Source organism: Microtus pennsylvanicus, chromosome 7 (genome assembly GCF_037038515.1).
Source record: "Microtus pennsylvanicus isolate mMicPen1 chromosome 7, mMicPen1.hap1, whole genome shotgun sequence".
Classification (NCBI taxonomy): domain Eukaryota; kingdom Metazoa; phylum Chordata; class Mammalia; order Rodentia; family Cricetidae; genus Microtus; species Microtus pennsylvanicus.
Window position 1 is genome coordinate 84,383,252 of NC_134585.1, and position 13,029 is coordinate 84,396,280.

The following is a 13,029-nucleotide window of genomic DNA, read 5'->3' on the forward strand; positions in this document are numbered from 1 at the left end:
TGGCAGCAGGCTGGTGTTTTAATAAGCTTTGCCATGAGCAGTAGAGTTGCCGTCATCTGTATGTTCACAGAATTCTATCGTGCACCTTACATAGGCACTGAACAATCAAACACATGATGATCCTCTTAGTTCTTAAAGTATGTCCCGAGAATTCTAGAACCTTCAAGAGACAGCAGTTGTTACTCACGACTGCTGTGAGGGCCTAGCCTGCTGACCTAGAGAACTACTCACCCTTGCTCAGCAGATAAGCACCACCCTCCCAGAATGCCAGGTAGCCAAGAGCGTTATCAGGCTGGAGGGAGATGACTCACTGTGCATAGTTAAGCACGTTGTGTTGTGGAAAGCGTATTACAGCTCAGCTCTCAGTTTGCCACCTCATGATTCACTGGAGTGCTTTTGTATTTTGTAACCTCATTAATAAGTTTATAGGAAGCCAATTAAGCTAGCTGCTGATCTGTGTAATTTTTCTGTCTTTGATTAGAAGTGTATTTAGTCTGTATCCCTAAACAAACAGTTTTAAAGCTCCACTCTAAAAAACAACAAAAACAGGGCACAGTTTTATTTGATACCTACCCAACATGTTTAACTAATTGCATTTCAGTCATCTAGATTTAGATTCATCAGGGATTGCATCACCAATCGGAAAAAGCCCAAAGGTGTGCTCACAGTGTTCCAAAGCCAGTCAGTGCCTGAGTCCTCTTCCATCTTCAATCTCCTTTATTTTTTTCTTCAGAGCAAATCCCAGTAAGTTTGGTTACCTGTTTTCTGTTCCTAAACAAATCACCAGTATCAAGAAGTTTCTATCCTTCTGGTAAACAATAGAATATGCCCATAACTGCCGGTAGGAAAGATGACAAAAAAAAAAAAAACAAAATTGAAAACGAAAGGCCAATAACGTGAGATTTAACTGAGAACCATGTATCTCTCTGCCCCTGAGGACATCGGTGTGATCAAATTACACAAGTAGTGTTTGATGATAAATTTGAGTAGTGTGTGGCAGTCAAGAGTCAGGACGTTATATTCACTGATACTAGTGCCCACTTTGAGTTAAAAGTTTAGTGCCTAACATGCACTAAAGTGTAAAGTGTATCCAGGATGTCCTTTGTTTCAGGAAGCCCATTGAGTTGAAACATTTTCTTTTTTTTTTTAATTAATTTATTTATTAAAGATTTCTGTCTCTTCCCCGCCACCGCCTCCCATTTCCCTCCCCCTTCCCCAATCAAGTCCCCCTCCCTCATCAGCCCAAAGAGCAATCAGGGTTCCCTGCCCTGTGGGAAGTCCAAGGACCACCCACCTCCATCCAGGTCTAGTAAGGTGAGCATCCAAACTGCCTAGGCTCCCCCAAAGCCAGTACGTGCAGTAGGATCAAAAACCCATTGCCATTGTTCTTGAGTTCTCAGTATTCCTCATTGTCTGCTATGTTCAGCGAGTCAGGTTTTATCCCAGGCTTTTTCAGATCCAGGCCAGCTGGCCTTGGTGAGTTCCTGATAGAACATCCCCATTGTCTCTGCACCCCTCGCGGTCCTGAGTTCCTTGCTCGTGCTCTCTCTCCTTCTGCTCCTGATTTGGAGAGTTGAAACATTTTCAAATGTAATTACTAATTCACATAATTTAATTTCCTAAAACATGACAAGAGCTAAATCTGGCAAGTGGGATTTAAGTCACATAAATGGTGCTAGAGAATTTGCCCACTCCAGGGACTATCGAAAGTCCTGCTTCAAAGCATGCACAGTCGTCTGTGTCTCATGCAGATTGGGCTAGCACCTGTAGCTGCTTTGTTGGTTTAGCTGCTCCATCTGACTCCATGCTTTAGTTCCTCATAATGGGCTTTGACTGGAAGCTCATTTAATAGTCACCAAGTCAACTAGTTTATCTCTTGCAGAGTCTAGTTTAGTGAAGCCATGAGGCAGCCATTAAATACAATTCATACACTGGGAGTGCATCTTATGAGTATGCACACATTCCTCTACTGTTTGGTAAGGACATTGAAAATACGTGCAGAAAGGGTTTTCAATTAAGGATGGCATCACTCTACCTTTACAGGGGCTTAAATGCTCAGATTCATTGCTCACTAAAACAAACCCCCACATGCTTTACACAGTCGCGAAAGCCTATCTGTGACTGTTTTCCTGGAACACTGGTCAAATGGATCAGCTGTAGTAACCGTGCTTCAGCATTACAGTGTTATAATTCCCAAAAACTATGAAAGGGGGGAAGTTGGTAAATTGCATAAGTGCACAGATGAACTTTTTACACTAGTAAGAAAACAACCGGAAGAACGATTGAGTAAAATTTCCATCCATGGCACATACAGTACATTCTCCTGCATGAACACACAAGACTAGAGGAACATAGCACTCACATTCATTGACCAGATTTGGGAATAATGATTAGAAACACAGGACTCTGAAGAACATTCTCCCAGGAAATGAGGCCAGGTTAGCTCCTTCTAAAGTAGGTAGCGAAGCCCTGGGAAATCTAGAAGAAAACGTCTGACTTTACTGATCCCAGCAAGGAAAATAATGTCATTTGACCAATTCCCAAGCAGAAAATGGAATGTGTGTTTTTAAAATCCACAAGTCAGGGATGTGGGGCTACAACTCAAGCACTCGCCCGGCTTCACCAGGCACGAGCTCTGTCACACCAACTTTCCTTACCTTCAATTTCCAGAGGTCTGACTTTGACCTTATGATCCTTCTGCCTCAGGCTCCTGTGTTGGTATTCCAGGTGGCACCACCACTTCTGGCTAATCACCAAATTTAAAGGAACACCCCACTATTTACTTCATAAAGCTCATACAGAATTAACGTGAAAACCTGCAAAAGAAACGGAAGCAAACACCCAACAGAAGTAAAGCAATATTATTTATGAATATGAGTGGGAAAGTAAAACAGTATTGGACGGAATAATGTTTTGGTAAAGAGCTTGTGTTTTAAAATGTTTCACTATCAGCTAATGTATTAACAATCATGTAAGTTAATTGAAGAACAGAAGATACAGCCACAGCAGTCGGTGCTGAGACGGGTCCTGAGAAGAGCCAGCTACCATTCCTAATGAAGATTCCCAGTGGGAACTGTTGAAACGTTTATTAAAATTCTGTAGTATCAATTTCTGTCCCCAAACACTTAGGTAATGTCAGGAACGGCCATGAATGCCTACTACCATTTTTAATTCTAAAGACTTTCTTGAATATGTAACAAGATGTTGAAATCAACTAGTCATTACAAATATGGGGAAATAGAAACTTTGATATGATTACATGTCTAAAAAATCAGTGATTAAGATATGAGAAGAATTTGGTGAGTGCCTGGAAACCATGGTTATACCAAATGTATTACTAAGCACCACAAGGCTGTAATGGTAAAGCAATTGACTCAAAAAATTATAAAGACCTCGTTCAAAATACCAAAACCAACTGAGACTTAAGCACACAAAAACACAATACTTTAAGAGTATAAAATTATGTATAAATTCAATTATGTTCACATTAGACTCATAAGCTCATCTAAAGTTCATTAAGTAGTCTTGGAATTCATACAGAAGACAAAGTTATAGTGTTGAACGCAGCCCAGCAGGCCTGTTTTTGCAAGCAATGTCTACCCGCTTGAGCAACCTTCTCAGCCTTACTTTTTAATATTAGGTGAAACATATTGAAATAGTAAATAATAATATCAACAACAGTTCTGTACTGATACAGAGATGCATAATTTAAGTGCCTAGGTTTTTATTTTATTTATTTTTTAGTTTTTGAGACAGTTTCTCTCTGTAGCTGTGGCTGTTCTGGAACTTGATTTGTAGACCAGGCTGCCCTTGAACTCATAGCGATCCGATCCACCTGCCTCTGCCTCTCTCCTGAGCGTTGGGATTAAAGGTAAGTGCCTAACTTTCTATGCAGTAATTACGTATGTGCCTGCTTTCCTTTGCGCATCATTTTTGTCATGAAAAGAGTCCACTGAGGATATTGCCTCCTCAATATCTTCCAAATGAATCTAAAAAAGCAGTGAAAAAATTGACACCGAGTTCAGTAGAATGTCTAAAGATTTATGTCCCCAAGATTTCCTCACCTTCATTTCCAGAACCTGTGAATATATCACTCCTTGTGAATATTTGATGTGATATTGTGGGTCTTCAGAAAATTATCTATTCAGGCCTGATCTAATCATCTAGGTCTTCTTTAAGTTTTTTACATCAGTTTATTGTGTGTGAGTGTTTGTGTGTATGTGCATACTCAGTGTGTATAAATGTGAGCACTCAAATGTGTAGGCACCCTTTTGGGCATATGCTCATGCCAGGGCATTTATGTGGATATCCAGTAACTGGCAAGGATTAGTTTTCTTCTTTTACCGTGGGTCCCAGGGATCAAACTCATGTTGCCAGGCACAACTACAGCCCCTTAACCTGCCGAGCTCATCTTGCGGACCCTGAATAAGCACTCTTTAAAAGATATTAGTTGTAGTGGCTGTGGCGGCTCACATCTTTAATCTTAGTACCCCAGGAAGGAGAGGCAGGTGGATTTCTGTGAGTTTGAAGCCACTCTGGTAGCTTCCACTGGATACGAGGCCTGCCAGAGGTAACAACAGGGTTATTATTTGGTTTTTAGATTGTGGCAAAATGTGTATAAAATTCATTGTTACTCATCTTAAGTGTATGCTATAGCAGTGTATGCTCACTTTATGTAGCCACCTTCCAGAACAGTACCAATTCTGCAAAACTAACGTGGAGACCCACTGAACGACAGCCCACCCTTTCCCAAGCTGTTCTCAGTTGTTGTTGACTGTCCTTCTGTATTCTGTCATTGTTGCTCAAACAGTACATTGCACTCCTGTTGACATGAAAGTGATTGTCACTCAATTATCTCTTGCTGCGCAAATAAAGGATCTGTGTTGCTGGTTCACACACTGGGTCTGTATTTTTCAGAAATCTATGGACACAAAGAAAAACAGCTGGATGAGCCAGTGTGACACACTGAGTGTGTGCTTTAATTGCTTAAAGACACTGTCCCCACTCATCTGTTTCTTTGGTTTGCAGTGGGAGGTTGTGCCGTGGTGCACGTGTGGCGGTCAGAGAACAATCTGTGGGGATCAGTTCCCACTTTCCACAAAGTTCTTGGAATCAGGTTTGGGCTGTAGGGCTCAGCAGCAAGCATCTTCACCCACGAGCATTCTTGCCATCCTAGTGTGCTTTCATTCTTACGAAAAGGTCTGTCCTTCGCAAGAACGGTACTCAACGTCATATGGAAAACCAATAAGCCCAGAATAGCCAAAACAATCCTGTACAATAAAAGAACTTCTGGAGGCATCACAATCCCTGACTTCAAACTCTACTACAGAGCTACAGTACTGAAAACAGCCTGGTATTGGCATAAAAACAGACAGGAGGAACAATGGAACTGAATCAAAGACTATTAATCCACACACTTTCGAACACCTGATTTTTGACAAAGAAGCAAAAATATCAAATGGAAAAAAGCGCATTTAACAAATGGTGCTGGCATAACTGGATATAAACACGTAGAATGAATGAAAATAGATCCATATCTATCACTATGCACAAAACTCAAGTCCAAATGGATCAAAGACTTCAACATAAAGCCAGCCACACTGAACCTCACAGAAGAGAAAGTGGGAAGTACACTTGAACGCATTGGCACAGGAGACCACTTCCTATTTATAACCCCAGTAGCACAGACACTGAGAGAAACAATAAATAGGACCTTCTAAAATTGAAAAGCTTCTGTAAAGCAAAGGACACGGTCAATAAGACAAAATGACAGCCTACAGAATGGAAAAAGAACTTCACCAAGCCCACATCAGACAGAGGTCTGATCTCCAAAATATACAAAGAACTCAAAAAAGCTGATCATCAAAAGAACAAATAATCCAATAAAAAAAAATGGAGTACAGACCTAAGCAGAGAACTCTCAACAGAGGAATCTAAAATGACTGAAAGACACTTAAGGAAATGCTTAACATCCTTAGTCATCAGAGAAATGCAAATCAAAACAACTCTGAGATTCCATCTTACACCTGTAAGAATGACAAAGATCAAAAACACTGATGACAGCTTATGCTGGAGAGGATGTGGGGTAAAGGGAACCACTCTTGCATTGCTGATGGGAATGCTAGCTGATACAGCCCCTTTGGATATCAGTGTGGCGATTTCTCAGAAAATTAGCAAACAACCATCCTCAAAACCCAGCAATACCTCTTTGGGGTATATATCCAAAAGATGCTCAACCGTGCCATAAGGACATGTGCTCAACTATGTTCATAGCAGCATTGTCATAGCCAGAACCTGGAAACAACCTAAATCCCCTTGATCGAAGAATGGATAAGGAAAACATACATTTACACAATGGAGTACTACACAGCAGAAAAAAATAACGACATCTTAAAATTTGCAGGCAAATGGATGGAGCTAGAAAAACATTATTTTGAGTGAGGTAACCCAGACCCAGAAAAACAGTTATCACCATGTACTCACACATAAGTGGTTTTTATACATAAAGCAAAGAAAACCAGCCCACAAATCACAATCCCAGAGAACCTAGACAAGAATGAGGACCCTAAGAGAGACATACATGGATCTAATCTACATGAGAAGTAGAAAAAGACAAGATCTCCTGAGTAAATTGGGATCATGGGGACCTTGGGAGAGGGTTGAAGGGGAAGGGAGAGACAGGGAGGGGAGCAGAGAAAAATGTAGAGTTCAATAAAAACAAAAACATTTTAAAAAAAGACAATATGGAAACCTAATGGAGTAGAAACTCTCCGGATTCTACGAGGGTGACCCTAATCATCACAAGGACTCCTAATAATGGAGTAACCAACCAATAACAGGTCTAATCTGAGGCCCACACCACAAGAGAAAACCCATGCAGGACAAGGGCTCTCTCCACAGAGTGCAAACTGCTCAGCTTCTCTTTCCTCCTATTTCTCCACCACGTACCTGTTCATCATAGTGGCACCTGTCTGCCTCGGCCTGCCACAAGAAGGGTTCGTAATTGCTGAACCATCTCTCCAGTCCCAGTAAAAGTACTTTTAAAAATAAATTATGTTTAGTGATAAAATCCTAGCTCAGGCTGGCCTTGAATTCTCCACATGGCTGAGAATGACTTTGGACTTTGAATCCTCCTGCCTCCACTTCCTGAGTGTTAGGGTTAGAAGCATCTTTGATTATTCCCGGTTTATGTGATACTGGGATTGACTCCTGGACTCCACTAGACAAACATTTTACCAACTGAGCTATGTTCCCGGAGCTCCCTGCCAACACTTAAACCTTGAACTATGTAGCCCAGACTGGCCCTTTACATGTGATCCTCCTGACTGATGGGATTATAGAAATCCACCACCACTCCTGGTTTCATAATTTTTTGAACACTTATTATTCCCACACACACAGGTAAAAATTATATTTTTAACTCTTATTATTTTTATGTGTATGGATGTTTTGCCTGAATTATGTCTTAGTTTGAGGTCAGCTTAGTCTATGTAATAAATTGAAGGCCACATAATAATAACAGTAAATGTAATTTAAAACAGAAAGTTGATTGGCTTGAGGAGAGCATCTTATTGGGTAGTCCTGACACTCGTAGGGCAGGCTGGGTTTTATCTTCACCACTTCTGCTTCAGCGTTTTGAGTACTGGAATTTGGGTGTGGGACAGGCTCTTTCTGGCCTGGAAAGCATCGTGGCTGGCATGGAGCTCGCCAGCTGCTGAAAATCAAGAAGCCTGTGTGTTCTGGGAATTCTGTCACCATGCACTAGCTAATTAAGAGGAGCACTTTGGTCTAAGGGACGGGGTTTTCCCTGGGGCTCGCCCTGACCCAGGAAGAGGTGGTCCCCCTTTCCAGCGAGGAGCAAGAGGGTGTGAGCGACCGAGATGGCAAATGTAAGCGGTGGCTTGTGACTCGATTCAGGTCCCCTATTTGTCCTTTAGTACTTGTGCGTGGATTATGATTGTTAATAAACGATAAAGAAATCTTTGATCACCTGTGTTGTGCCATAAAATTGCATTTAAAAAAAATGAGACAACTGTAGCTACTACCTTGCCCAGAGCAATCTAAATTTAAATTTTTGTTAAGTCTGGCTATATATTTCTCAGAACCCCGGGGTCTTAGCAGGAGTAACACTGTTGACTGCTTTTCATTGTCGCTGCAACCTTTGCACTTTGTGTCTTTCTTTCCTCATTCTGTGCCGCTTCACCACGTTGTTGCTGTGTCAAAGAGAAGAGGAACTGCATTCATGTTAATCTCTGCACTGGGATTTTGTTAAGTCTGCACAGTTTTTAAGGGGCCTTGCAATAAGGCATGAGAAACTTGGTGTCAGCCTTCTCCTTTATATGGATCTGGGGACCAAACTCCATCCTCAGGGTTGTATTCAAACACCCTTGCCAAACACCGAGCTGTCTAGCTGCCTCTTTTGAGAAGCGGTTACTCCACTCTTCCTAAAGAATTCTGAAAGCAACTGGAGTTGCACTGTGCTTGCAACAATGTTTGATTGGCAAGGCTGATTCCTATTAATAAAAAGATACTGCTGCTAATGACAAGCAGCTTGAATAGAGGTTGCAACACTAACTTTCCTTTCTGTAGACTGCTTTTAATGCCTGCCATTTGTGATATCATTTCATTTCTGCAAGTAAAGACTACAGGTAGCGTCTCACTGAAAGCTGGCAAGGTTATCGTAGAAGTGATAGAAGGACAGTGTTGCTTATGTCTATCACCTGCTTACCCAGATAGCACTAAACCAAGACTTAATCTACTTCAGATTCCCCGTAGCAGTTTGAGTGTTACATTCCTGCCAAGCTCTCTCTGTCTTTTTTTTTTTCTGACTAGTTAGTAGGACTCTATATGCAGCCCCAACTGGCCTGGAACTCGATGTGCAAACCAAGTTTGTCTCGAACTCATAGACACGTGTCTGCTTCTGTCCCTCCGGTGCTAGGAAGTTAAGTGTGTGCCACCATGCCTGGCCTCTGACTGTTTTTTTTTTAACTGAAGTGATGGGAGTTCCACTCCTCATTTGAAATTTAGTCTCTCATCTTGCCAAGCTCAGCACTCAAAGCATTTTTTCTCTCTTTTTAGGTTCATTTAGTTTTTATTACGCTTATTTTGCACTACGGCATAAAATTCAGCCTTAAGGATTACTTTGCACTTTCCTATAGTATTTGCTGACTAATTTTATTCTTAAAATATGCAAATATTAAACTAAAAAACATCGCATTTAATACTATTTTTATTAAATTTACGTTGGATGTAAAAATCAGAGGAAAACCCTGTATAGAAATTGTGCGTTTACTGACTTCAGGGTTCTATGAACGATCTTCAAAATTCTGCATAGTAATGTTCTTTTCTGTCAGTGAGATTATTCATTAGATGAAGCAGGTGGGCGAAGGCAAGCTTTTTAAGGTTCAAAATTTGATATATCTACTTTTAAAGGGACTGTCACATCACCACGTTCAAGTATTTTGGGTCCCAGTATGCCGATGAGGAGAGCTCCATTTGGAGCTGTGATCAGGATGGCTAGGAAGGCTACCGTCATCACATCTTTTGAGTATGCTTCGAGGTGGGGAGCCTCGACTCTTCTCGCTGTTTCTAGAGCCAGAGGACCTAAGACCGCCTGCAGTTAGGGAGGACACAGGGCAAAAGAAAAATGTTATTCAGAGTTAACATATAATAAACATAGATGCTGCTCTTCTTTCCCCTGAGGAGGTACATTCTTTAAATTCCTACAGAGTTAGAAAGGTGCCCATGCTCCCGGCCCCCACCACAACCCCCAGCCAGTTAGCTTTTATCATGTATTTACTTATTTTCTTTTGTTTTTGAGACAAGATCACACTGTACAGCCCATGTCTACCTCCTGAGTACTAGAATTACAGGCATGAGCTACTGTGTCTGTAGCCACAATATGTGTGTGTGTGTATTTTTTTTTAAATTATTGTCTTTATTTTTCCTTACGATTTACATATACAAATATAGGCAAGAAATTGCCTTAAAATTTTCAGGAATTAAATGCACATACACATTAACTATGGAACTGTAAAGTAAAGGCAAAATGGTAGAAATATAAGTCAGGGGGGGAACTCAGTCAGGAGCCTGGAGCAGGAGCTGGAGTAGAGACCAGGGAGAACTTGGCGTGCTGACGTCCTTTCTGGCTCAGAGTCAGCCTCCTTCCTTTCTTACGTAACTGTCCAACCTGCCTAGAGAGGGTACTGCTCATGGTCAGTTAAGCCTTCCCACACCAGTTAGCAATCAAGAAAATGCCCCACAAACATAGCCACAAGTCAATCCAGTTAAGGCAATTCTGGAGTGCCTTCTTCCCAGCGGATTCTTGGTTCCTGTCAGCTGTCAGCTGAGGTTGACATTTCACACCTTGTCAGTTTTTACACACAAACACATCACTTTAATCCACAATGTTCCCTTCTTGTTTGTCCCCAACATCTCATATTAACATTATTGTCTATATTCTGTCAATTATATTTTAAATAAACACTGATTGGCCAGCAGCCAGGCAGGAAGTAGAGGTGGGGCAAGGAGAACAGGAGAATTCTGGGAAGGAGGAAGCCCATTCCTCCCTAGTCCTGTCCCAACCACAGAAGGAAGATGTGATTGCCTCACTGAAAAAGGTACTGAGCCATGTGACTAACATAGATAAGAATAATGGGTTAATATAAGTTATGAGTTAATAAGAAGCCTGAGCTAATGGGCCAATCAGTTTATCATTAATCTGTGTGATTTCTTTGGGGGCTAAATGGCTGTGGGACCTGGTGGGAGGATGGAAACCAGGCAGGACAGAAACCCCGAGACAACAGTAAAATATAATTTTTAAAGTCTCACAGCCTTTTAAAAAATTCAACACTTCCAAGGTCCAGTGTCTCATTAACTTCAATTCCAGGGGATTCAACACGCTCTTCTGGTCTTTGCAGGTACCAGCCATGCATGTGGTGCACATACATAAATGCAAAAACACCCAACACACATAAAATTAAAATAAATCTAAAAATGTTATATATTTGTTTATTCCAAAAGGTAAGATCCAAGCTACAGTTACAATGAGATCAAAGCAAAACCAAAGTCCATTGGTATAAATCCACGTTCTGTTTCAACACCACAGACTCACTCTTGATCTTTTGGATCTAAAGGGCTTGGGTGGCCTCACCTCTACAGTACACACAGCTTGCCCAGTAGGCTCAGGCTAGCTGCACTCCAGAGCTCTCCACCCCACAACTGCCACTGTCTTGGCTGATGTCCCCCAGTCCCAGCATCTCAAACATCCTGGGGTCTCTTCTGCAACTAAGGCTACACCTTCACTAATGGCCTCTCCTGGTCTCTTTGGGGACGCAGAACCTGTCACATGATGCCACACCTCACTTTCTCTCCATGACCTCTCCAATCCTGCATCTTTCATGGTGAAACAATCAGTTTCACAGTCAGGCAGTGGTGGCGCACGCCTTTAATCCCAGCACTCAGAAGACAGAGGCAGGCAGATCTTTGTGAGTTTGAGGCCAGCCTGGTCTACAGAGCTAGTTCCAGGATAGACTCCAAAAAGCTACAGAGAAACCCTGTCTAGAAAAATCAAAAACCAACCAACCAAACAACAATAAAACCCAGTATCACTGGAAGACTTGTAAACTTTACCAAGGCTGGCTGCCAACCTGAGATGCAGCTCTGCACCACTGTATACATGCTGACTCTGAAGAGCTCCTTCCAAGAATTCCACTTCATAATAACAGTCTCTCATTAATCAAGCTGATTGTCCAGTCCCAGCTGACCAGCTTCCTTTGTCTCAATAAAGCACAAAAAGTTTCACTTCCACAAATTCTTAATTCCAATACAGCATATGAACAGTTCTGTCACAGTCTTTGAAGGACTCTCATAATTCCCTCTGAAACTTTACAGTCCGGGCCTCCACTGTCTAAATTTCTTTCAGCATTCTTGTCTTCTAAGTGCTCAATGTCTAACCCAAAGTTCCAAACACTACCTCATCTCACACTTCCGGTACCAACTCCTGCCATCATGTTCTTCCTGTTGCTGGAACAAACATCAGGACCAGAAGCAACTTGGGAAGAAAAGGACCATCTCATTTTACAGTTCATGTCCATCATTGACAGAAGCCATGGCGGGAACCTGGAGGCAGGAGCTGATGCTGAATCCACGGAAGGGTGCTGCTTATTGCCTTGTTCTCTGGCTCATGTCCTTTCTTATACGGTCCAGGCCCACCTGCCCAGGATGGTACCACCCACAGTGGGATAGGCAGTCCTACATCAATTAGCAATTAAGAAAATGCCTCATAGATATGGCCTCATAGACAAGTCAATCTGGCCAAGGCAAGTCTTAAGTTGAGATTCCCTCTTCCTAGATGACTCTAGGTTTTGTGTCAAGATGATAGGTGAAGCTGACTATGATGCTCAGGGGTCACAGACACTATTGCAGCCTCAAAAAGGCAAAGAATGAGGAGAAACGTTAAATTTAAAAGTTTCGTTCCAACTCGTATGTGGAACACGTGGTTCTACTTGCATAAAAGATGTTGGCTAGTGGTATAGGTAAGCGGTAGAGCACTAGCCTACCATGTGCAAGATCGTGAGTTTGAGAAAAAAAGTTTCTGTATGTCTTTCAGTTCTTGATGTTTGCTTGGATGCTAGGGAAAGGGGACAAAGAAGCAGAGCAAAGCAGCTTGGGTAGTAGGCGCTTTCTTCATACCTGCTTTGTTTTCACTCTGTTTTAGGAAATGATAATAAATCAAAACACAAGTAAGGAGAGGTGACAGACATTCTTTTTATAGATCTACTATCCCCTCTCCAAAAAAAGACAGGTTATTATATGTCTTGAAGGTAAGATAAAATAGCTCTACTATTGTTCATGGAGCGCCACTGTATACCAGAAACTGTGCTGAGAGCTTTACAGGAATTAGTTCAGCCAAACTCACAGCACCACCATTTAGTAGACATGCTCATAGATCCTTATATAAAGGAGGAATTCAATGAGCCAAGAGACAAAGAAGCAACTCCCTAAAGGCCTAGGCAAGCAACACAGTAT

General features: G+C 41.7%; 1 protein-coding gene across 1 annotated transcript in view; it reads right to left on the minus strand.

The window, feature by feature from the left end:
* Positions 1–9,397: 9,397 nt before the first annotated feature.
* Slc9b1 (solute carrier family 9 member B1) overlaps positions 9,398–13,029 on the minus strand; it is a 31,436-nt gene continuing 27,804 nt past the window's right edge. The window contains exon 10 of the mRNA XM_075978712.1: positions 9,398–9,613. Within this exon, the coding sequence (XP_075834827.1) occupies positions 9,398–9,613 (216 nt within the window). The remainder of the gene's footprint in view (positions 9,614–13,029) is intronic.